We start from the raw sequence: 24,483 nt of genomic DNA, 5'->3' as shown, positions 1-24,483 counted from the left end.
AAAAAAAGCATGATTTATTTTCCTTATGACTTCTGTACTTTTATACATAGATAAAAATCTTATTTTCTCTGAAATTTGCAATCCATATTTCGAAGAATAAAAAAATCATCACAAAAAAAAAATTCCAAGAAAGACTCCTCAAGAACATAATCACAGAAATTATCATCCAAAAGAAAAAGAAAAAGGAAGATTTAAGCAGGAAAACCTTGTTCCAAAGATAACATTTGAACTCTGTTTTTTTTTTTTTTTTGTTGTTGTTGTAAAAGAGGAGAAGGCAAACTATTATACCATCTCCAAACAAGCAAAAATAAATCAAACTGTATAAAATATGCAAAATTGAATTTCATCCACCCTGAAGAGAAGAGTGAAACGGATTAATTAGATTTTCTTCGTTCTCATTAAAATTATGAGAGCAGGGGTGATTGATGTAGAGGGACCTACACGCAGAAATATTAGTATAGTTGTGGTACTGTCCATCCAAAGAAATTAATGCGCCTATTACCAGAACGAATTTCTTCCGATTATCTGGTCGTTTGACATGTACCTCAAATTCATTAAGATTATTGCTTAACTTGATACCCCTTGTTAAGAAATCCTTTTGGTGACAGAGTGGACACTTATTCATCATTCTTAGCATCAATTTCCGCCAACAATTCTCATGAACACAATGTCCGCAAACTGCCTGCCACACAACTTTTCCATTCTTGAGACTCTCACGACAGATCAAGCAGGCATCCTCATTGGTACTGTATCCATCATGAGATCGTTGGCGCACTTCAGAGGAAACAAATTTTAGTTTAGAGCGCCAAGAGGCGGGGGGTTGATTCATACCTTTTTTTGCAATCCACACAATTGGGTGAGCGCCTCTTGGTTTAAGACGAAATTTGACAATTACCGTATCATCTTTACTTGAAAGATGAACCATGTATATTCCAGTGTCAGGACTCACTCGAAATCTTCTTGGTACTTCGTTGATCACACGTGAAAGTCCATTAGACGTCAAACAGTAGAAATAAAAGGCACAAATAATACACAAGTTAAAATCTTTACGGATATCTCCTTCTTCTTCAAGACTTGCAGTGTTTTGAACACCAGTGGCTTCGCCATCTTTGCAAAACTCAATCTTATACCAGGGTTGAGGACGACTAACATGACAGGTATAACAGGTATAGAGTCTCCCACAAGAACTTGGATCTTCATTCACCTCAGATGCCTCCAGTCGAAGACGTATCACAGCGTCCTCTAATGGAAATGTAATAAACAATGGCGGCGACTGCAGGAACTGATTCAAGAGAGATTTATTCTTTACAAGAAAACTGGGGTATATCACCACCAACCGCGGTAATGGGTTATGTAAAGAAGGAAGTCTTGCGCGGTCATATACTCCCGTTTTCCGTAACTTTTGTTTCCGTTGATATTGCAAAAAAAGAGAGATAATTAAGTTAAAGCACAAATCTCGAGATTTCACTGAACCGAAACTGATTTTGTGAAAATGGCATAATTCCAAGAAAAGCTGTATAACATCATCTTTATAAAAAGATCCTCTTATTTGGCTGAAAAAAACAGTATAAATACGTTGCAGAATCACAACAATTTCATGTTTTTTCAACTCATCCAAGGAAAAGCATGCACGATTGCCAAGCACTTGGAAATACACGTCTTTTCTAATTGACAAAAAGGTTCTATTTTGGGCAAGTATCTCCCTCCGTACACATTCCATCGAAGCAAGTGCATCACGGAGCTTAATATCACAAATCAACATGTTTTTAGAAAAGGACATGGAGTACCACTGCACAATCTTGAACGGTTAATATTATAAGCCGCTTTGAACAGGTAAAATATCATCATATTCAGCAATAAATAAATAAATAAAAACAAAACGAAAAAAAAAAGAGAAAAGATACATAGAGAAATGCATAAATACCATATATATATCTACATATTGGTAATAATGGGCATTTTATTATGGAAAATGAAGGTCTAAAGTGAGTAAACTTATTAATCGAGAAATCACGAAAAAAAAAAAAAAAACGAGAATACCGCAAAACCAGATTCATTTGTTCTTTTTTTTTTTCTTTTCTTTTTTGTTCGGAATTTATTGGTGTTTCCCCGTCCCCTTTACAATTATCTCTTGCACCTTCAGCGATTAAGATTGTAGTCCCCCCAAAGGGTAATTAATAACATCACTTTCAAGAATGAGCATTAACAACACTCTGAATCAATGGGAGGAGGAGCAGTTGGTCCGTCTCTTCGTTGCATACCGTAGACTTTCTGTTCAACCAGCGCTCGTGCCGGATGTGAAACTACTAAGATCTCAACGCCCTCATCCTGTGCGGCATACACTATTTGGCGGTTAGATGAAAAGACTACGGCCCCCAAAATATCACCTAAACCAAAAACCAAACGATTACGTAATGATACTTTGTTCCTTGTCGCTAAGAGAGACACATTAGTTAGAAGAGGGTTATTTCCCTCCAGACATTTTCGGTCAATGGTAGCAACACAACAACAATGTAGTAATGAAAGAGCTCGACGCAGTTCCTTGGGACCGGCTATAGTCTCCATTATCCATCGAAATTCTGCAAGTGTAATATCGGCAATGATCCAGTTAGGAAAGCAGGAAGTAGAATTGTCTGCCATTCGATCTTTGCATCTCTCCTGCACGCGACGAACCAGTAAACTCTCATTTATGGTTGATTCAAACTCATACGTTAACGAAGTTGTAGCAATAAGCTCTTCAAGCCATGACAAATCAATAGTATGTATATGTGATATACATGATGCGTCCCCACCGCGCCGCATTACATTTTCACGCATCCTCTCAATAAACTCATCTTTATCATACCATTTTGTGTAACGCTCTAGTGCAGGTTCAATATGACTACGCACACATGGAGTTTCCATCTCTCTGCGCTGCTGCTCTGCCATTACGTGATAATTCTGCAACGCCACTACATTCTCTGCAGGGGCATCAGCAAAACATGCTTCAGAGCAGAGAGCCACTAGTGCAGTTGTGTCAAAGCATATAAAATCTACATTAAAAGAAAGGGACGGTAAAAACTCTGATTTGTACCAATATTGTTGCAGAGTACTTTTATCCCCCATCTTCGCAAGCATCTCGGCGTAACTTACCGGTCGCGCTCCCATGCGTTGTATGTTCTCTATCATCGCTAATGGTGGTTGGTGACGGAAAAGTACGACTACTTGTGGTACTTGCATGAAAGGTAATCGCCTCATTCGGGCCAGTGAGAGAAGATGAGAAACTGGGGCGCAGTAGCAACAAGAGCATTCACGACCACAACACTCTATCATTCCCGAATGTAGTCGCTGCGATGATGCTGCACGCACCTTCAACCAACGCAAACCACCACAAGAGACAATATCCACTTCTGTTTGTTCCTCTTTTTCTTCCTTCTTCTTCCTAATGGGTCGCATTAATGTACATACACTTACAACATCTGGTTCACACTCCAGAGCGGCAAGTATCAACTCATAATGATGTACACTAGCATCGTGTAAAAGTGAACATTGTGGCTCTACATCACCTTTTTCTTCTGAAATTAAGTGTATTGTATCCTCAACTAAGGCTATCTCCTTCTTCAAACGTCGAGAGAGCTTTAAAAGTCCCTTTACACTTACATGTTGTTCACTATACCGCATCAAACGTTCATGTAAAAGTTCTAACCGCTGCCGCATTTGCATAAGAGACTCAAGTTCATCTTCTTCTGAGGCACTGCTCCATGAATCTAGATCATCAGAAGAACTGCACTTGCTTCCGAGACTAAGCGAAATATTTCCCTTTGCTGTGTCGGAGACTTCGTCGTACTCCTCGCATGGATGCCACTTGTAAAGATTCATAAAAGTCTGAATGAAAGAAAGAGAAAAAAATAAAAAATAAAAAAAAACCATTCCTGTAGATATATACATATGAATACATGTGTATGGAAAAGCAAAATAAGGGTAACCATAAATATATATATATACATATCTATTTGAACGAAGAAGAAGGAGGAAAATAATAAAGAAACATGTACCATTATGTTTTCACTTGTTTTTCTTTTCTTTTCCCCTTCCATGAATCAGAGATGATTTGTGTGCTGTCAATGTCGCTCATAGCGCCACCAATGCACCCGCTTCTCCACTGGCGAATCACGAAGCTGTTCGTACTCCCGATGAGAAAGCTCCACAAAGTTGTGATGAGTGTAGTCCTTGTCGTTGACACAACGACCCCAAAGTCCTATGCGTGCGGATGGAACCGCGTTAAAGTTAATTGTCACTGTTGTAATGCCACACTTTGTGCAGAAACGATACCGTCGCTCACGGCCCACGTCACTGCGTATGTGTTTCTGGTTCTCGAGTCTAAAAATATCTTTTACACGTCTATTCAGCACAACGTTACTATTGGTACGCCTCAAGGCACCAAACTTAGTAAAAGAAAACTGTGATCCAGGACCGAAGACAGTACTGCGCGACATTAACACCCCTCCTTTAGCAATAAAAAAAGAAGGGTCTTTTTTTTTTTTGAATTAATCAGAACGGCAACAGAAGAAGAAGAAAAAAAAAAATAATTAAAAAAAAAAAAACCAGGCACATGTGGAAGCACAGGAACATTAACAAAAAAAAAAAAGGCAAAGGAAGAAAAACTTCCCATTCCATACTCCGGGGGAGTTGATGATTCTGCTGTAGCCAAAACCTTAACTCCAACTTTAAAGCACCGCACATCATCCATTGATGCCAGCTCATTTCTTTTCCATTCACTGACAATTCTTCACTTCAACTGTAGTTACTGTCATCACAACACTTTTGTGGTGTCTGTGTTCTGTGTGGCGGCAATAAGTCGTCCCACACAGTGATGCATTCGCTGCAATGCGTCTCGCCCTCCCTCGACGGTCTCGTGCAAAGACCATCTTGCTAACTCCACGTCCTCCTGAAGTGGACGGTACTTCTCCGTGTTTAATCGCCCCAGCATTTTTCCATGCTCAACCATGTCCTTAGCACGTCGCCGTGAGTGCTCTTGAATGCGGTACATACCAATCAATGATGTATTACAAAGAAGAGCAGCAACTACTGTCGCGTCATTCGCCACGTCTTCAGCAGCAGATGGATCTTCATTGATCTGTTGAGGTGTTAATCCAGGGAGCATCTTCTCCCTCTATGGACCCCCATTACTACGTGAACCATTTCAAATAGTTAAAAGACAGAAAGAAAAAAAGAAAGAAAAAAAACTATCATACAGCCAATGAGATATTTAAATAAAATGGAATAAATAGACAAGATGTGAAGAACACCACCAAATTATTTTCTTACGGAAAAAAAAAAAACAAAAAAAAACATAATATCACTTTTTCAACTTAAACGTTTTCTACTATTTCTTTATTTTCTGCAAGGATGCCTCCACTTCCTTTATCAGGTAATCAAAAAAGTGAATCATTCTTTTTGGCCCGCTTTGAAGCTTTCTTCGTCTTGGCGCGTGCCGCCTCCTTTGCGGCCTTTCTTGCCATTATTTGCTTTGTTTTGCGATTTAGTCTAACATTCTGTTTAAGCCGCTTCGCCACTAGTTGCTGTAGATCCGGGTTCTCTTCAGCCCACTCATCTGCGAAAGACTTGAGGCGTCGTCGCTTGTTGCGTCCAGTACCAGCGAAGAAGCCAAACTCCACGAACCCACTTGTTTCGTTGCCGCTGCTCTTCTTTGGTGCCTGATGCTTCAACTCGGGGTTAATGAAGTTACGGAACTTCAGCAGTTCAAGTTCCTGCTGTTCCTCAGCGCCCACGTGTGCCTTCTTCATTCCGTACCACTGCGATAGCGTTGATGCTCGTTCTCTACGTTCCTTCTGCATCATCTCTTTACGTTGCTCACGTCCCTGAACCGAATTGCGGTCGCTAAAGAAGGTGGGGGACGTTGTGGCTGCCTTCGCCATCATCGCTTTAATAGACGCTGAGGTCATTTAGGTTTTCCCTGTTCTCTGGAATTAATTATCGGAAGAAATAGAAAGAAAAAGAAAAACAATTTTTATATCAGGATTCCATCAAAAAAAAAAGAAATAAATAAATAAAAAATGCCGATAAACAGCTAGAGAATAAAGATACCAATTGAGCCAACTAAAAGTAAAGAAGAAAAAAGAAAAAGAAAGGAGTAACAATAAGTTTAAAACCAAATTCTTTTGTTAATTCATCTTTCACATCCGATAAATTACACACAGAAAAAAAGACATAACAAAACATTCAATTTGCCTCGGAGAACGGGCCAAACAATCTTAGTTTAACTAGCCTCAAGTTCTCTTAGCTTAGTTAACAGTTCCATCTTCTCTTGCAGTACACATTGTAGCATGGACTGAAGATTGCGAATTTGAATCACATCTGTAGAGCTACGAGCGCTAGTAGAAGAACTACGCACACCGGTAGGAGTTGGTGAAGTAAAACCACATATCACCAATTGAGTCATCGTTTTAGCGTTATGTTCAATTTCTCGCTCTAGTGTCTCACAGCGTTTACGGTAATTATCCACAAGAAGATTAAGAGAGGAATATTTTTCTTTTAAATCAAAAATTTGCCGATGAAGAGATTCATTTTCTACCTGCAATAATCTACAATCCTCTGGTAATATTTGGTTCACACTATAATCCTGAGTTATTGAAACACCATGCGTACTATTGCTACTTATAGTAGTATTCTTTTTGGTATTATCATAACCTTTGCTTTGATATTCAGTGTCATATTGAGATTCACACGTTGCAACATTCATCATATTTAACTCTTGTCTTTGTTCCAGAACTCTGATACGGTTATCTTTTTTCCTAAGCTCCTCTTGTGAGCTTGCAAGGGCAGATCGCAGCTCATGATTCGCTTTTTGCCAGTGTTTCATTAACGAACGATGTTCTGACTCCATTGATTCAATACGTTCTAGAAGTTCTTTTACTCGTTCATTTTCACTGGAAAGATTCACTGGTACTTCTTCTATAGTTGTCGTCTCAGTTTCTGATAATTTCTGAACTTCTTCCTTTTTGATCTCTTTTACGAGTTTTATCGCCCCTGAAGGGGATAAATGTTTCTCTGGTACCTCAGTTATCAAATCATCACTCCCATGTGCGGCGAGGAGATCTTTGCCGGTATACAAAACCAGACGTCTTGATATATGTTCAATCACGGTGCGGTGCACCTTATCTAGTTGGCCCCAATCTGCTGCTGCAGACTTCCACGAGTTGCAAGTTTGTTGAAGTTTGAGCTGTTTCTCATGAACCGCTTTGCGTAGATGTATTATTTCCTCTTCTAGTGCATGTATCTCTTCATCTTTTTTATGCTCTTCAGCTGCCATCTCTTCCGCACGCAATTCGGCGTCATTTATCTGTCGCTTATATTGCTGTACGCTTTGTTGAAGAGAACGATTCTCCTCCTGTAGTTTCTGCAACTGTTCTACCATCTCTACGCGAGATGATGTCATATCTTGACATTTGTCTATTCCTTTTCTTTGTCTGACAACGTTATCATCATCATACTGACTGTTGTGATCTTCGTGTAGGAGCGTTAGTACGCGTTGCACCTGTCCCTCCAATTGGGTGCATTGTATTTTTAGAGTGTCACGCTCTGCTGTCAGCGCCTCCAATCTTGCCTTCAGGTGATCATTATCATACGACAACTGCTCCACTGAAGCATTAAGCGAATTTACTGCCGCCTGCGATTCCTGCAGCGCCACTTCTGTTTGAACCACACGTATACCAAGAGAAAGTCTGGATGCACCCTCATCCCCTAATGGTTCTTGGATACCTTTTATTTTGCTTATTTCATCAACCTTTTCAAGATTTAACCTAATATCCTCAATAAAACGTTCCACCTCGTCTTCTTCTGTACAATTATTGTCGTTGCTGTTTTTGTTTTTGTTCTTGCTGTTGTTGTTGTTGTTGTTGTTGTAATAACCATCACTAAGGATATTGAGCAAAAATTGACATTGTGATCGAGATTTAGCCAGTTCTTCACGACAAACATCGAGAGAAGAGGCGTATCTCGCACAACGTTTCTTTTGATCTTCCACATCCCGAAGGGCTGTTGCTAGTAATTGCTGAGAACTCTCCATTTCCATTAGCTTCAGCCGTAACACATTGTATTCCTCCTTGTAGTCACGTGTGGTATCCTCCACAAATCTCAAAATGCGTGACTTTGCATTATCAACTACTACTGAATGAGATGAGGTGTGTTGGACCTTGCCTTGTTTTACCACCACACCTTCAAGAACACCACTCTGGCTTCTAGACATTTTGCCATCTCTGACGACAACAGCAGTAGCAGTAGCAGTAGCAGTAGCAGTGTCAACAGAAGTTGTTGGGTTGCAAGAATTACTCGATCCTACTTCTGAAATAACAGGAAGAATATCACGAAGCGCCTGAGCAGCATAAGGAGAGCTACTAGCAAGTTTATCACACTCAACACGAAAAGAATCTATACATGCAGAAAGGTTTTTGTTGATACGAAGAATGCGCCGATATCTGAGTGCAAGTTCTTCTACTGTAAGGGGCAGACCATCCCACAGTGTGGCAGTAACACGAGCAGATGATGTCATGTGCGTTTGAGAACTTGTGGAAACTCTTTCTCAGATTTCTTAGCAGCAGGAGAGAGAAAGGAGGTTTACAGGAAAGCTACAATCACACCTGATAAAGTTTCTTTTTGTTTTCTCTTTCCCTCTCATTCTTTGGCAAGAAGAAGTAATGAATAAAAAAAAAAAAGAAAAAAAAAAGAAGTAAGAAAATAAGGAAGTAAGGAAGGTCACATCTATAGGTGTCCTGAACTACACTCGCTTCTCTTCAGTTCAATAATACATTGCAAAACCCATAAAAACCACACAGTTCTCTCTCTCTCACACACACACCAACACCAACACCAACACACTTATTCCTTCATCAATTCCTTCAGCAAAGCAATTTGTGCATCGCAGTTGTTGCACCACTTCTCCAGCCTTTCCCGCATCATCGCAACATCCTCGCGAGGTACGTCCCGCGCTGCGAACTCCTGCAGCACGAGCACACCGCCCCGCTGATCAATACGGCCGCGCAGCAATCCGTCCGACATCATGTCGACAAGCAGCGCCTCCGCATCGCCTGGTGTTGCCACTGCGGTGATATCCCGCACATCACACAACCGCAGCGGCCCGCCATTCGCACAGAGCGCGAGAACAGACAACTTGCATGCCTTGCGGTGCAGCTGCGGTGTCACGTGCTGCAACACCTCGCTGGGGAGTTGGCGCAGTTCCCGCACTCCGCCGTGGCAAAGTACCGACATCACCTGCACAATCCATGCGTGGGCCGCATCACTGCGTAGTGCCTGCAGCGCAGGTAGCCGCAGTAGTGACGCGAAGAAGAAAATGTGTGGCGCTTTGAGCGCATCTTCCGCTAATTTTGCAACGTCACTGTTGTTGGACGATGCGGTAATGAGATGGGCATACTCCTGCACAGTGCTCATTGCCGGGTTACAACCCTACAACTGTAAATAATACTGTACTATACTTTTGCTTTCTCTTGTTTTTCCCCAAGTAGAATGCAGGAAAAAATGTTTAGAAGAAATGAAATCAGTCAATAGATCATGTTCACTTTTAGACGCAAAAAGTGAAAAAAAAAAAAAATGGCTAAAAACACTCAAATCAAATGAATTGTTCATTTTTTTCTCTCTTTGCATAACAATGGAAGAAATACTAAGAATTCTTCCCTCACTCCAAAATCATTACCCACCTCTACACACAAACATACACATAGACATACAATAACAACAAAGAATACTCCATAAAAGAGAAATCAAAAGAGAGAAACAAATAAAATCTTCCTTTATGTTTATCACTTCTTTTGATTAGAAGAATCATCAATCCGCTTCTTTTCTGCACTAACTTCTTCACCTCCCTGCAGTTTGGCCCAGAGTTTTTCTACATCTTTCTTCGCCTCCACATAAGTGGCACGTGCCCACATACCAATCTTTTCTGGTGCATCACGCTCCATCCGCGCCGTCTTCTGAGCGACACGCTGAATGAGCGGTGACTTCGCCCCTTCTGTCACAACGGCAGATAGAATAAGACGTTTTATGAAATTAAGCGGCATGTAACTCGTAATAATAATAAAACGTCCTCTATTTATACTTCTTTACTGTCTCTCTAGTTAACTTCTTTCGAAGAGGAGAGGTAAAAGAAATTTATATTATAGAAAAGGAAACAAAACGTGTAGTAAATATATATATAAATTATAATGAAACGCTATCAGCTATATCATAAAAAGAAAAAAAAAAAAGAACATCAAAAAAGAACCCAATAGTGTCAAATAAAAAACAAACAAACAAATAGAAATTGGTTTCCAATAAATACAGAAAGAAAAAAAAAAAGAATTTAAAAGAACAAAGAAAAAAAAAAAGAAAGAGAAAAAAGAAAAGATGGTGCAACTGAAGTAATATTACTTTACACGACGTTCTTTCAACTCCCTATTCTTTTTCTTATTCCCACAGACTCACTCATCAACAATCCATTTGGCACTATGCAGCATCATAGCACTTTTTCTTCTTTTTATCTTCCATCTGGTAGATAGCGTCCTTTGGAATATTATAGCGCTCTGGAAGTAACTCAATGAGTTGAGCAGCCACGTTACCCTGAATATCAACGGAGTTCTGCTTCGACTCCTCTGATGTTGTCACACCAGCACCGCAGGAAAAGGACTTTTTCCACTCCCGCGAGAGGTCCTTCAAATTAAACCCAAATAGATCCATGCCCTTCACTGAGGTGGTCATTTTACGTCCTTTACGCTGAGACACTTCAATAAGAACAATACGCTCAATTGCTTTCTTTGTTCCACGTCCTTGAACAAGTCGCTCCAGCCGTTCCTTCTCTGTCAAGGCACGACGTTTGCGACCTCTCTCCTCCGCCTCTGCGAGTTCTTTCGCGTGCTCAAGAAGCCACGGTCGGCACTGTTCATACATCCCACTGAACTCACACATTTCCGCAGGAAAAGTACAGATGGGGCAGTAAAGAACATCCACAGGTCCGTGCTGCAAAGCGGCCTCTTCATCCTTCTCCTCCTGCAGTGCGGCATCCTCATCTACTGATTCAGTACCCGCGCCCAACTCCACACCACTGCTTTTTCCCCCTTCTTCTTTTCGCTCCTGTGGAGATGCTGAAGGGTGTTCTTGTGTCTCCTTTCCTTTTCCACCGGCATTTCGCTTGAGCTTATTCCCGTGATACACTTTTTTCTTTTTCTTCTCCTCCACACTGGACTCGCTGTCAGAGTGATTGCTAGCGGGGTCATTAGCTGGAGCCTCCTGCGATACTTCTGCGTCGGAGAGCACTTCTTCTTCTTCTTCTACCTCTTCCTTTTCAGCCGCATGTAGTGCTGATGACTTATTTTTCTTGTTTCGCCCCATTATGAAGAAGAAAGACGTATGTTTGTCTTGCAGATTACACGTAATACCGTTATTCTTCTTTTTTTTTTTTTGCTGGCTAAACAAAATACAAGAAAAAAAAAAAGACAACGGAAAAGGAAAAAAAAAAACATACGTATATATATACTGATACAAGGGCCTCTACAGATATGAAAAAAGAACAATAGTAGGGAAATAGAAAGAAACTGGAATAACAGAGAATGAGTCACTTCAAATAGACGGAGAAAAATAAAAAAAAAGAGAGAAAAAAGGGGGGTCTTTTCTTTTTCTCATTGTTCATATGGACGTACTCAAGTATTCCACTACAGCTCTTTATAGAGCACATAACACATAGCAATTACCTGTGAACCACGAACTGTGCAAAAAAAAAAAAAAAAAAAAAAAAAAAAAAAAAAAAAAAAAAAAAAAAAAAAAAAAAAAAAAAAAAAACGTGATGACGCTACAATCAAATTACGCTCAAACACTACAATACTTATCATGATTCCCCTTCCCCTCTATTTAATATATCTATGAGAAAAATTCGTACAGATGCATGTATCTCAAGACGAAGAAAACAACTACAACAGTAAAACACAAACAAGCATACAAAGAGAAGAAAAATTCATGCCTTTTATTGATCTATAGAAACCAAGGTCTCAAGATGAGAATTCTCTTGATGGCGTTTGAATTGTTGTTGTTGTTGTTGGAGTTGTTGTTGTTGTTGGAGTTGTTGTTGTTAGTGGGGTTGTTGTTGTTGGGGCTGGTGCCACGTGTGCAAGTGGTGGAAGGCGACTAGCGGCCTTAACAGCACTGTTGGGCGTTAGACCATTTGTTGATACAGCAGAGGATGTAGGACGATGAGGAGAGTCGAAACTCTTCTGTGGTTTGGATTGTAACATCTGCTGGGGTGGAATTTTCTTCTTGTCCTTTATGACTGGAGGCAGTTCATTTGGATACGCTGAGCGCAAAGCATCTGAGTTTATCACACGCACAACGGTCTTCTTTCCTTTACCAGTACCACCACTACTACTACTATGTTTGACGGGCTGTGACATCATTTCACGGACGTCATCCTGTATCCTTAGAAGAATTCTGCGCAACTCATCTTCACTCTTTTTGGCCGTTTCTACTGCGGCATCAAGAACATGGGTACGAAGATCATCCACAATTCTAAGGACCTCCTCCCGAGGCATACCAAGTCTTTGCTGAAGGCTTCGAAGTTCTACCCAGACATTATTTAATTCTCCTGCAAGAGGCACTTGTACAAGGGCGCCATGTTCACCACTTAAAACTGGACGACTTTCTATAGAAATATCAGGTTTTTGCTCCACAGTTTGGCGATCCATATCTCTTCTTTTATCGGCTAATAATGCTACTTCATTACGCACAGCATTATCTAATACTTGAATTTGACTTTGCATCATTTGAATTTCTTGTTGAGAAATAAAAGTGGCATTCGCTTCACTCCACAATTTGTTAAGTGCAGCAGTAATAGAACTATGCATCTCTGAACGGAAACCAGTTAATGGTTTAATTCTTTCCAGTAAATCACCATGTGAAGCTCTAACGGCTGCTTCCATCACCGATCTTAATTGTGTTGCACTACGCTCCGCAAACACTGAGATACCTCTAAAATCTTCACGTAAACGTTTGTACTCATCCCTCAAAACCAAAACTGTATTTTTGCTAGACAGTATATCATCACGCAGACTATCCAATAAACTATATTTAACTTGTATCATTTGTGACAAATTATCTGTGGCGCGACGCAGTTCCCCTGATAACTTCTCTATTTCTGTAGTAGTTAGTGATATTCTTTGTTGAAGTGCAACCTCCATAGCTCCCTGTAATGATCGTAGATTTTGGAAACCTTCCTGTACTTTACTATTAAAATCTGTAAGACTGGAACGCCAATTTGAGTCTACCATCTCTATCTGTTGTCGCTGTGAAGACATTTCAGCAAGCATCTGCTGATGAGATACCTGGTTTGCTGCATCCAACGTTTGCATACGTGAAGATAAATTAGTAATATCACTGGCCAAAGTTCCGTGTAAAGCCTGCATTGCATCTCGCATACCTGCATCCTGTGCAGTTATACTTTGTCGATTCACATTAATCTCATGTGCTAATAACTCCTGTACAGTTTTTATATCAGCATGTACCTTTTGATCCAAGCCTACAAGTGAAGTATTCATCGCCTCTGTATTGGATTGAATTCTATTTATTAAATTTTCGTTGATATTCTTTAATTCACCAATCACTGATTTTTGTGTTTCACCTAAAATCTTTCGAAGATCGTTTTCAATATTTTCAACATGTTGACGAGCAGCGACAAACTCCCCACTTACTCTCTGCTGGAAAGATTGTAAATCACCTCGCATGAGCTGTTCAACAGACTTTAGTGCAGAAGATTGCGTCTGTACATTTGATTCTACATTTCGCACGGCGGCCACCAAAGAAGTCTCTAATGTTTGAATCCGCTGAATGCATGCACTAACATCACTGTTGACTTTCTGTTCAATAGCCCTTACAAAACCGCTGAGACGTTCTTCAAGTTTCTGCACAGCTGCCGCCTGTTGCTGTGCTGTGTTCTGCAGAGCCTCTGCCCTGGCGTTCTGAGTCTCCAATCCTCTTTCGAGCCGCACGGCGAGGGCGTCTGTGCGGGCGGCGCCCTCCCCGCGATTTCGTGCCTCACTCGCCGACACGTACTCCTCCAGCGCCTTTACGCGCTGCAAGAAGACCGCCATGCCCGCCTCACTCCGGCGGAGGAGTTCCTCCAGCGAGGCCACACGATTACTCAGAGAAGTATATGCATCCATCGCACAAGAAACAAGAAACAACTCACCCTCACCTATGACCCCTGCACTCGGATGCTACAAAAAGAACACACTAAAGTATTCAAGACTTTGTCATACGATAAGAGGAAATACATTAAAGGAGATACAAATAAAGAAATGGAAAAAAAAAGAAAAAGAAAAAAAAGTAAAATTAACCCAAGAAGTAATGTTCATTTTTTTTTTCTTTTTTAATTTCGTTAAATAATAAATAAACAAACATAATGATCAGAAGATAGGGAATAATGGAAAAATAAAAAGGGTATCCATACTTCAAAAATAAAAAATGGCGATGGATGTCTTAACTCGTGCTTATTTCACACCTTTATAGTGTTCTTTCTCTCTCTCTCTCTTTTTTTTTTTTTGTTTGTTACTCTTTTCTTGTTTAAACGATGTATTTCTCGTATTCTTTGTTTGTCTTTCCTCTTTTTTTTTCTTTTCCTCCATTACGTCAATTTTTCTTTTTCTCCACATTTTTTTTGTTCTTCTCATATAGGGGGTTTCAAGCAACCTCGACGCGCGGTCTCTTCGTTCCTGCTTCACGTGCTGTGGTGCTACTACTACTATTACTATTAGTAGTAGTAGTAGTAGTAGTAGTAGTACTATCCATAGTTGTGGTAGCTGCGTTAACAACAGAGAGAGATTCAGATGCAGGAATAAATGGCGGTTTACTTGTAAGTGTTGCTGGTCCAAGCGATCGTGTAACGTAGTCAATATAATACGTTCGTCGCAATGTCTCATGAAGGCGCTGACTGTGACGTTGCATGTACGCTAACAGCGCCTCGAGAATAGTTCGAATTGCCGGCATAGATGCTAACGTTGTAAAGTGATGTGCTGCCAACACGCAGTGCATGACAAGACTCGCGACACCGGAGTGACGTGCGTTAGTGATCCACTCCCGTGTAAATTGAAGAAGCCGCAATAATTGCTCTTCATTAAGGGAAGGAAGAATAGTCTGGCGCAGTGACGTTTCACACTCCTGTGGATCTTTCACCGACCAACGCACAATAACTTGTCGCAGATTACGTGGATGATTCAGACGGAGTGCAAGCAGAAAGGCCTCTGTATATTGACCTTTACGCATCGCATTAGCCAGTTCCTGTTCCTTAAGAATCATTTCATGCCGTTCGTTACGCACACGATCAGCCTCCTCAGCGGTGTAGTCTTCTGTGGCCACCAGCACTCCATCGGCAGAACCAGAGAGAAAAACGACAGAAGCATCATCTTTCTCCACAACCGATAAGGCCCAGATCTTATCATCATGTGTTTCACCCGACCAAACGGCTTCCGATGCTCCAATAGCCCAAACACGAAGAACACCTTCTGCATTACCTGTTACAAGTTGTGTACCAGCGTTAAAGAAAGCCACTTGCAACACTGGAGTACGATCCACCTGAAGCGTCTTCACACAAGTTAACGAGACAAGGGACCATAAACGAACACTCCCATCATTAGAAGCTGAGGCTAATACTCGATCGGCTGGAGAAAAGGCAAGTGATGATACAGCACGACGATGTCCTTTTAATGATGCATCTCGGTAAATTTTTTTACCTGTAATGGTCCACAAATTAATATTTTTATCCTTTCCAGCAGTTGCCACATACTGATCATTAGGGGCCACAGCCATCGTATAAATAATTCCTTCATGAGCAGCATTTATACCAGAACGATGTGTAAAAATAACAGGAGTTGAAGATGTTGATGATGTTAATAAATTAGGAATAACATGCATTCCAACATCCCAGAGTCGTAAATTCTCATCAGAACTGACAGAGAAAAGTAACATATAGCTTTCAGATTGTTTTGTATTGAAAGCGATAGAAGTAATATCAGCAGTATGACCACCTTGACCAATTGCAATAGTATCCCAAGTAGTAGTGGACCAAAACCGAATTTCAGATTCTTTTCCTGCTGTAGCAATCAAAGAAGCATCTGCGGATATGGCACATGTCAAAACAATATCACCATGTCCATGAAGTGTCTTTGGGGAAAGACAACCACTAGAGTTGTAACATCGAACCTCTTTACTGTTCGTAACAACAACCCGTTGAAATGGAAATTCAGGTGGAAATACCTTAACATCCAGAACCTGGTCTAGGAAACCTACTAATGTTGTAGTTGAATTGTACCTATTGGTCTCCTCGTCGGGAATAAGGAGGGCAATGTTAAAGGCAGCATCTGCAGCGTAAAGTGATGCACGACTGTCATCATCCAATAGACCATGCAAAAGATCTTCTTCATGTGTTCCTTTAGGACTGTGTGCGAGCAATAAGCTTCGAACAGTCAACTCTTCACTGAAAGTATCATCATTATCAGTAGAAGTAGTCGTATTAGAAGAAGATCGCTGTAGTCTACGCACGAGTCGAAGAGATTCCGTAACACTTGCACTGTATGTAGATACTGTTCCGTCCATTGCACCAATATGTAGACGAAATGGTGACTCAAATATAGCACTTGAAACATGCTCTCTCACAACAACACTGCGTACTTGTTTCAATTCCGATGAAGAAAGTGTGCAAATGGCAAGTTTTCGGTCACGCGCGATAGAAAACAGGTATTCATTATCAGGTGTTAGAGTTAAAGCTTCAACTGCTGAAACATGGGGACGACCAAAAGCGATGATTGTTTTGGAAATAAAATCAAAGACTGCGACATGACCTTCAAAACTCCCAACACAAAGATATTTTTCTGCAGGGTCCACATAAATAGAGTGTACAAGACTAGAAGATGGAAGACGTAAATTATGTGTAAGATGATGATTAAAGATATCCCATACTTTTACTCCTCCATCTGTTGAACCAGAAACAAGAAAACGACCATCAAAAGTGAACTGAACGACTGAAATAGCTTGTTGTGACGCCGTCCAGCTACGTAGTGGAGTTAAAATACACGAATAACCATCACTATCAGCAGCATTAGAATCTGAAAACGATGTCAGTTCTTTAATATTCTCCTCATTATTATCCTTATCATCTACATTTTCCTTTTCTCCAATAATGCGATCTAGTCGAAGGACATATATCTGTAGAGCACGCGTACCCACAGCAATATAACTTCCATGAGGAACTTTCGACTTGTTCTCAATTTCAGCTGGTGGTTCTTCAACTTCCTTCTTAGTCTTCTTACCATTCTTGTTATTATTCTTTTTCATATTAGCGTTGGTATTTTCGCCACTTTTTCTACCACTAGTAGTGGTAACATCAATACTGGAGGTTTCTGTTGGTGCGACAGTAACGGCATCAATACGAAGAATAACATCCTCTACGGGAAGCGTATATGACGCAAGTAAATCGCCGGTGTTTGCCAAGAGGACATTCACAGTGTCACCACACGCTGTTACAAGACACTCTTCTCTTTTCGGTGAAGTTGAAGAAGAGTACGAAGAAGTGGCTGTGGGTAAAGAAGGCAGCAGCAGCGAGGCGATGTTCCCACCGCTATACAGTGGGATCTGTGACCACTTTCTCCTGAAACAGTTCTTTCCTTCCATGTGTGCGCTTCACAGAGAGAGAAACAGACACAAACACACACACAGACACTCAGAGAGAGAGAGAAAGAGAGAGAGAGACAGATAAATCAAGCACTACTTCCTTGCTTCTTCTCTCAAACCGCGACACTTCCTCATCCCACAAACAAACACACATACACAGGGAAAAAAAAAGAAAATGAAGAGAAAATATTAACAAGAGAGCAAAAACCAGAAGGTAACCAAAGAAGAAAACAACATGTAAACAAGAACAAAACCATACAGAAGCAGTTACCCTCCTTCTCACTCTATCTCTTTCATTTCTTTTTCATGTCTTCTTCTTCTCTCATATATATATATATATATATATATATATATATATATAGTTTATCGCAGGAAAAATCAACAAGACATATTAATAGAGCTATGGCCATTAAAAAAAAAAAATTTTTTTTTTTATTCGTTTAGCCATTCTACTTCCGTTCCGCCATCTACATCACTTAGTAACCCAGGAACTAATTCATCTATTTGCGAGATATTTACAGTGCCAGCTCCACGACCTTTTAGTGCTCGTGTGAGTGCATCTTGAACCGTTGCATGCTCTTTAATTGGTTCACGATGACGTTTTCGTGTAGATCTCGAGCCCTCAAGCCTTTCAATCTCTTCCCTTGTACGCGCCTTACCAAGATTCCAGTTCTCACCGTAAAGTGCTTCCCCTACTTTTTGGCGTCGCAGTCGCTCTTCATTATCAAGTACCAAGTAAGAATTGAGATCACTACTATCATCCAGCGACGGATCTTGCAAGACTATAAACTCCCAAGGAAGAGCGAGACGTCTTTCGCTATCATAGAGTACATCCGCAAGAGAACTACGTATGGTGTCATTGTCTGCACCCGCAATACTTGAAGAAGATGGAGCACCAGCACCAGTAGCAGATAATGCAGTAGGTGAAGTTGGATCAGGATCATTATCATCTTCTTCAAAGTCAAAATCTCGGCGAATACCTAAAACATTGGGATCTTGTGTCATGAGCTTCCGATAATATGTCGTCATTTGATCTTCTGAAAGATCCATCTGTGTTGGTGGACCAATATCCATAATTCCTCCCATATTTTGAGTTGCAACTTCGGAATCACTACGTTCTCGTTTCACAAGAATCTTTACCTCTTCTCGTCTCACACTCTCTCGTACTGTTTCCGGATCCAAGGGCTTCGTATTTGGAAGACCAAGTATCTGCAGTTGCTGTTGAGGAGAAAGTTTTTCAAGATCCATGTTCTCTTCTGTTGGTGTTGTGTTCTCTAATTCACAGTGACGTTGAAGAAAGAGGCGCCACTTCTTACAACGTTCCGGGGTCGCAGGTGTGGAGACTTTAGCCTCTGCTACGAGCTCATAATAAGTAGACGCCAATTTACGCATTTCTGCGCTCAAATCTTCATCAGTGGGACGCAAACAAGAGTTATTAAATGATGGTGGAAGAGAATTATCATCTTTTTTATAATCATCAATACTTTCTAACATGGCAGTTGTAGTAGCTGCAAATTCATCTACACGTTTTGCAACTGTTCCAGCAGTAAGACGAACGAAACCACAAACCTCATCTGGTGTTCGTGGGATATTAAACATGTAGCACGCAACAAGAAGAGCAGCTACACAAACTCCCATGGGACGTCTACCACAAGCAATCCAGTCATCTTGCATAGCCCGCAGTACCTTCAGTGCACACACCACAACAGCCCCTGTTGCTGGTCCAAGATTCATCTGTTCAGCAAAACGGTGTACCATACAAGAAGGATCAATAACAGGAATTTCTGTGTGTGTGGCTTCGCAAATCTGACGCATGTAAGAAAGAATCTCATATGGACTCTCATTTGTTGCCTCTGCAAAGTCGTATATCATATGTGAAGTTCGCTCACGTCTGCAAACAGCGTAAAGAGCGGCGCAAAGAATAGCAGGTTTCGCGCCAGAAACGGCATTAATCCCTACCGCCAGTTTGTATACAGCCACCGCCATTTCTACCATGTCGTCGCTGATGTCGAGCTGCCGTGCAATCGCCACCATTCCCCGTCGGGCCGCCTCAACAGACGGCCGGGGGCCCGGCATTCGCGCGCCAATCGTCCCGCGCGTGGGTCGCAGGTGCCCGAGATTCCGCAGACCGCGGGGGGCCGCCTTCTCGCCGCGGCCAAAGACGGGGTCCAATTCAAACTGCTGGTCCTGCACAATGTCGCCACACAGTGTGCACGTGATCGTCCCACGCGTGCGATCGCAGTACTGCGCAGAGGCGGGGTGCGTGCATGCAGGCATGGTCAGAAGCTATCGCTTACTCACACCTTGCGTTAGAGGAACGTAACTCGAGAGCAAAGAAGAAAAAAAAAAAAAAACAAAGAGAGAAGAAATCAGGCATGGAAATAGAAACACTCACAGTTCAGCTGAATGCTGAAAAGCAAAACGAAGGAAAGAAAATATTTAAAACATATATAAATATATATATATATATATATATATTCAGACAGGCAGAGATACACAAACAAACTTTCGACGTCCCTCTCCCTCTGCCTCTCTTCAGCCCCTTTAATCGTACTAATGGGGGGGGGGGGTGAAGATAAAGATTTTTTTCAAATGAAAAGCGTAAGCAACATCTTTGAATTTCTTCCGTTGGGATGCAATCTTAGAATCAATTCAAATGTTCATTCAAAACATTTATCGGGATGAAATACCTCCTGGAGCAATAAAAGCTTGGAAAACAAACCTATACCGTCCTTTTAATTCACGTTCTACAATACGCTGAGCACGATAGCATATTGCCTCTAATTTAGCGTAGAAGGTAAACATATAGGAAGGTCTATCAAAAAAAACTTCTGTAATGACTTCCGTTGTACCAGAATCTTTCCGTGTCCATCCAATAATACGATGACGCATTTGATGTGGAACTTCATGAGGTAAAACTTCAAAAAAACACTGTCTTAAAAGTTCTGTAACACGATCTACAGGAGCAATATCTGTTGATTCATGTCGAAAGCATTCCCAATCACCTGGTGAGGCATATCTGCAAAGAAAATCTTTTAGTTCTACAAGCCCTGTACCACCCTTAACACTTGTTTCATGAGATGCTGCAATCGGTAAAGACAAAGATTCAAAATCGGTACGCATTGAAAAATAGAGTTCACGATGTTTAGGAGTCTGTACCTTATCCATCATGGTTATAACCAGTATAACAGGCATTTTTCTAAGTGAAGCACGATGTACTACTTCTCGGGCAATTCTCTTTTGCTCAGGTTCAACAAAACCAAGACCAGCAGGAATTGTGAGAAGCACAACGTCTGTTACCATTAGAGCATCCCAGGCTCGTGCAGAAGGTGCGGCATGTCTTCGACGATCCTTTTCACCATTCACAATCACAACACCTGGGGTATCAAGCATTACCAGTTGTGTATTATGAACAGTAGCCACACCTTTAATCCAGTCTTTTGTACTGCCACTGCGATTACACACAGCACCAATATGACTCAAAGAAAGAGCATTAAGTAAAGATGTTTTGCCAGAGTTTTGAGGTCCAAGCAACGCCACCTTCAGTATGTGAGCGTTAGCTGGTTGTGAAACACTGCTTGTTGCAGGAGCGGTATCTGTGTTTGGAAGACCTGCCCACCGGGCTGTGTCTCGGAGCGGGAAGGCCTCCTCAACAGGTGTGTAGCGGCGGTCTGCGTAGATGCGTGTGAAGCGCTGGGCGACGGCGTCCACCTTCGCCCCGTCCTGCTGCGAGAGTACCGACGCAATGCGCTGTTCCCAGCGGCGGCGACTGTGAAGGCTGTTCAGCCGCGCCGTGCTGCGCAGGAGCATCTGCCGCTGCAAGAAACACAATCGCCGGGAAAACTGTGAAATTCAAAATTCAAAAAAAAAAAAAGAAAAAAAGAGATGAAGAAGGAAAAATAAAGAAAAATAAAATACAGAAGGAGAGATTCATGGATATTAGCAATAAACGCAAAAAAAAAAGTAACGATGATGATCTTTCAGTTTGTAGCGTCATTAGACTGCCTCTTTCTCTTGCTTCTTCAAGAGAAAAAAAAAAAAAAATCAAACAAGCAAACACACAATGATAAAAAACAAGAACAACAACAAAAAGAAAAGCAAAAAAAAAAAAAACTAAAACACTTCTTTACCCATATCATTCGCGAAACCCACCTCATACAGTGGCAGTAGCATTGTCATCAGAAATGGAAAAGAAGGACAAGAAAGCTAACACCCACACACACACACACACGCAAGGAATAAACACATGTAGAGAATGTAAAGTACACTGTTTTTGAAATAACGAAATCAAAACAAAACAAAAAAAAATGGTCAAAGAGCCACAGATAGGATCAGACGAATTGAATGAAAAGAAAAGAGCGGATAATCATATCGATAGTAATTAATCTCATCGATGATGTCGAAATGGTGGAACATTTTCCCACCGCTCTAACACCTCGGTCTCATTTAGGTAACGCAAATCAAATGAACGACTGTAACGTTGCTGTGTTGAAAAACGACAAGAACCCGCATTTTTTATATCAGTCTTTGTAACACATGTGGGTTCGCCAAATTGTCCTTGTACAGACAACCACGGTTCTACCCAATATACCGTCATGTTTTCCTCTCGCATCGCAACATTCATCTGAAAATCAATGGCTTCTGTGAGTGGTAAGGATCGCAGTAATTTCCGTACCCCAGCTTGGGATAGAATGAAAGCATGAGCACAACGTGATGCCTGTTTGCGGTAAATATGTTTGGTAATATACTCAGTTTGCGTCTTTCTTCGCCATGCGTAAAATCGCATGCAACCTCCAATAAAAATAGCATCATACCCTGATGGAGTGGTGCGTAAAACTTCATCTAGACGTTTGACAAATCCTAAACGTAGTAGGGCGTCATCTTCTAAAACAAGTATTGTTTGATAATTATGTTGGTAAGCATCGTAATATGCGCTAAAATGTTTGATTAACACGCTACGCTGCGCTGGCCCAAGAGGTCGGGGAAAGAGGCCACGAGTGTTGTATCGTCGGGCCTTTGGGCCGGTGAGTTGTTGTGGGTCATAGTAGTGGAAACAGCTATCGGTGCTAGTGTTGAGTTCCTCCTTGTCAAATCCGAGAACCCACTCCGCATGCACACCGTGGGCCCGCAGCATGGCGGTCATGTTGCCGCGGCGGTAGCGCAACGGCGTGTAGTGCACAACGTACACGTGATCGACGCCGATGTGGCGAAGATGCGCCGCGTGGCGTTCATCCGCCGGCGTCTCCCGCAGCGATCGCTCGTAATTCGCGCGGAAATACGCCGCGGCGCAGGGCGGCAGCACGACGGCAGGCAACTCCGCCCTATCGGCCTCCATCATGTAATTGGAGTTCAGCAGCGCCAGCAGCGGGAAGAGCATTATCACCACAACTGTCATGACAACCAACGTGAAAAACGGCAGCAGCACCAGCGAGCGGTTTGAGTGCACAACTGCACGACTAGATAAAAATTTCGGGGAGCGAAGGAACCGCGGTGCCATCCCCGCAAGTATCCTTTGCAGAGGCATATATACAGAATAAAGAGGGAAGGGGAAGAATCGAAAAAAAAAATAATAAAAGGCATAAAAGTGAGAGAGAATTAAGCAAATATAAGAATATTTTCTTTTTATTAGTATGAAGGAAAAGTAAAATACTGGCAACATGAAAATAAAAATAGGTGATAGCATATTACTCATTTGAATACAAGTACAGCATAGAATATCAAAACAAAAAAAAATTATTAATTTTTTTTTTTGTTGTTGTTGTTTGGCCTACAATTCACATTGATGCAACGCATCCTGAATAACGCGGCAACATCGAGCAAAACGTGTTCCACTTCCACAGCAGCACTGTATAGAATCGGGTGGTGTATGAAGAATAAGATCTTGAAATTCTTTATCCCGAACAGCTCGAAGAGCTTGCGGGGTACCAATATTCCTTAATGCTGTGAAAACAGCACACTCTCTCCGCACAGAAGAAATAGGAAGTTGGGTTGCAGTAGGAGTTTCATCCCTACTGATGTTCCTTGGAACCTCATCCACCACCCTAGGACTAGGAACATCATGAGCATTCACTACTCGTTTCTTACGCATTCGCCCAAGTGAAACAAATATAAGCAAAAGTGTAGAGATAATTATATACATCTTAACAGAATCAAGATGCATTTTGCTCACTGTTACTACTCCCACACACCAAACAATTATCCACATGATTCGATGCACCAAACGACGATTTCTATGCGATGTACCCCAAACTCGTCGTACATCAGCAGAAGATCTTTCCATCCCAGAATTAGAACAGAATATATAGGTAAAAAAAAAATACAAATATATACGTAACAATCGCACTCCAGTAGAGAACTGGATTACGTTTCACAAACAATGACAGTCTCTCTCCTTTTATATATATATTTTTTTTTGTTTGTAGAAATCTCCTTCACACCCTGTAATAAGTGTGTACACTAACCAAAAACAAAAAAAAAAAAAAATTACACAAAAAACAAGTCAATAAAAAAAAAAAAAAAATGGAGAGGCGGGTGTGTTGATAGGAGGGAATAAATAAAAAAAAAAAGAAAAAAAAAAAACAAAAACAAAAAAAAAAAAAAACCTCCTCTCTCTTTACAAAAACAAATACAGAATATTCTTCCTATTTCGGTCAAACCCTTAAAACGAATAAACAAAAACAAACAAAGAAACAAATAATTTTATAAAGTTCCTAATACTTTTAACACTATCGTATCATAACAGGACACGTAAAAGCGAAGTATTAAATATCAAATTCTCTTTTCCAC

The 24,483-nt window shown here is 41.1% G+C and overlaps 14 protein-coding genes across 14 annotated transcripts; all 14 read right to left on the bottom strand.

Annotated features, from left to right (window-relative positions):
* Positions 1–343: 343 nt before the first annotated feature.
* On the bottom strand, positions 344–1,780 carry TM35_000054390 (uncharacterized protein; the record flags this gene model as incomplete). Its single annotated transcript, XM_029023094.1, has 1 exon — positions 344–1,780. The coding sequence occupies one exon, from the start codon at positions 1,778–1,780 to the stop codon at positions 344–346; it is 1,437 nt and encodes a 478-aa protein (XP_028885909.1).
* A 422-nt stretch (positions 1,781–2,202) lies between these two features.
* Positions 2,203–3,858, bottom strand: TM35_000054380 (uncharacterized protein; the record flags this gene model as incomplete). Its single annotated transcript, XM_029023093.1, has 1 exon — positions 2,203–3,858. The coding sequence occupies one exon, from the start codon at positions 3,856–3,858 to the stop codon at positions 2,203–2,205; it is 1,656 nt and encodes a 551-aa protein (XP_028885908.1).
* Positions 3,859–4,100: 242 nt separating this feature from the next.
* Positions 4,101–4,475, bottom strand: TM35_000054370 (uncharacterized protein; the record flags this gene model as incomplete). The annotated part of the gene is made up of 1 exon (XM_029023092.1): positions 4,101–4,475. The coding sequence occupies one exon, from the start codon at positions 4,473–4,475 to the stop codon at positions 4,101–4,103; it is 375 nt and encodes a 124-aa protein (XP_028885907.1).
* Positions 4,476–4,792: 317 nt separating this feature from the next.
* Positions 4,793–5,143, bottom strand: TM35_000054360 (uncharacterized protein; the record flags this gene model as incomplete). Its single annotated transcript, XM_029023091.1, has 1 exon — positions 4,793–5,143. One exon carries the CDS (start codon positions 5,141–5,143, stop codon positions 4,793–4,795), a length of 351 nt encoding a protein of 116 aa, XP_028885906.1.
* Positions 5,144–5,414: 271 nt separating this feature from the next.
* On the bottom strand, positions 5,415–5,945 carry TM35_000054350 (nucleolus protein required for cell viability; the record flags this gene model as incomplete). Its single annotated transcript, XM_029023090.1, has 1 exon — positions 5,415–5,945. One exon carries the CDS (start codon positions 5,943–5,945, stop codon positions 5,415–5,417), a length of 531 nt encoding a protein of 176 aa, XP_028885905.1.
* Positions 5,946–6,259: 314 nt separating this feature from the next.
* TM35_000054340 (putative sigma-adaptin 3, putative,adaptor complex AP-3 small subunit) lies at positions 6,260–8,551 on the bottom strand (the record flags this gene model as incomplete). The annotated part of the gene is made up of 1 exon (XM_029023089.1): positions 6,260–8,551. One exon carries the CDS (start codon positions 8,549–8,551, stop codon positions 6,260–6,262), a length of 2,292 nt encoding a protein of 763 aa, XP_028885904.1.
* A 326-nt stretch (positions 8,552–8,877) lies between these two features.
* TM35_000054330 (COP9 signalosome complex subunit 7, variant) lies at positions 8,878–9,447 on the bottom strand (the record flags this gene model as incomplete). The annotated part of the gene is made up of 1 exon (XM_029023088.1): positions 8,878–9,447. One exon carries the CDS (start codon positions 9,445–9,447, stop codon positions 8,878–8,880), a length of 570 nt encoding a protein of 189 aa, XP_028885903.1.
* Positions 9,448–10,497: 1,050 nt separating this feature from the next.
* Positions 10,498–11,379, bottom strand: TM35_000054320 (uncharacterized protein; the record flags this gene model as incomplete). Its single annotated transcript, XM_029023087.1, has 1 exon — positions 10,498–11,379. The coding sequence occupies one exon, from the start codon at positions 11,377–11,379 to the stop codon at positions 10,498–10,500; it is 882 nt and encodes a 293-aa protein (XP_028885902.1).
* A 653-nt stretch (positions 11,380–12,032) lies between these two features.
* Positions 12,033–14,195, bottom strand: TM35_000054310 (putative 60S ribosomal protein L7a; the record flags this gene model as incomplete). The annotated part of the gene is made up of 1 exon (XM_029023086.1): positions 12,033–14,195. One exon carries the CDS (start codon positions 14,193–14,195, stop codon positions 12,033–12,035), a length of 2,163 nt encoding a protein of 720 aa, XP_028885901.1.
* Positions 14,196–14,712: 517 nt separating this feature from the next.
* TM35_000054300 (uncharacterized protein) lies at positions 14,713–17,697 on the bottom strand (the record flags this gene model as incomplete). Its single annotated transcript, XM_029023085.1, has 1 exon — positions 14,713–17,697. The coding sequence occupies one exon, from the start codon at positions 17,695–17,697 to the stop codon at positions 14,713–14,715; it is 2,985 nt and encodes a 994-aa protein (XP_028885900.1).
* Positions 17,698–18,129: 432 nt separating this feature from the next.
* On the bottom strand, positions 18,130–19,974 carry TM35_000054290 (transcription factor; the record flags this gene model as incomplete). The annotated part of the gene is made up of 1 exon (XM_029023084.1): positions 18,130–19,974. One exon carries the CDS (start codon positions 19,972–19,974, stop codon positions 18,130–18,132), a length of 1,845 nt encoding a protein of 614 aa, XP_028885899.1.
* A 396-nt stretch (positions 19,975–20,370) lies between these two features.
* Positions 20,371–21,507, bottom strand: TM35_000054280 (small GTP-binding protein; the record flags this gene model as incomplete). The annotated part of the gene is made up of 1 exon (XM_029023083.1): positions 20,371–21,507. The coding sequence occupies one exon, from the start codon at positions 21,505–21,507 to the stop codon at positions 20,371–20,373; it is 1,137 nt and encodes a 378-aa protein (XP_028885898.1).
* Positions 21,508–22,084: 577 nt separating this feature from the next.
* Positions 22,085–23,221, bottom strand: TM35_000054270 (putative glycosyltransferase family 25; the record flags this gene model as incomplete). Its single annotated transcript, XM_029023082.1, has 1 exon — positions 22,085–23,221. One exon carries the CDS (start codon positions 23,219–23,221, stop codon positions 22,085–22,087), a length of 1,137 nt encoding a protein of 378 aa, XP_028885897.1.
* Positions 23,222–23,464: 243 nt separating this feature from the next.
* Positions 23,465–23,977, bottom strand: TM35_000054260 (uncharacterized protein; the record flags this gene model as incomplete). The annotated part of the gene is made up of 1 exon (XM_029023081.1): positions 23,465–23,977. The coding sequence occupies one exon, from the start codon at positions 23,975–23,977 to the stop codon at positions 23,465–23,467; it is 513 nt and encodes a 170-aa protein (XP_028885896.1).
* Positions 23,978–24,483: the final 506 nt, after the last annotated feature.

This window comes from Trypanosoma theileri (assembly GCF_002087225.1).
Source record: "Trypanosoma theileri isolate Edinburgh chromosome Unknown TM35_Tth_5_V1, whole genome shotgun sequence".
NCBI classification, from domain to species: Eukaryota; Euglenozoa; class Kinetoplastea; order Trypanosomatida; family Trypanosomatidae; genus Trypanosoma; species Trypanosoma theileri.
This window is presented reverse-complemented; position numbering and strand designations above follow the sequence as displayed.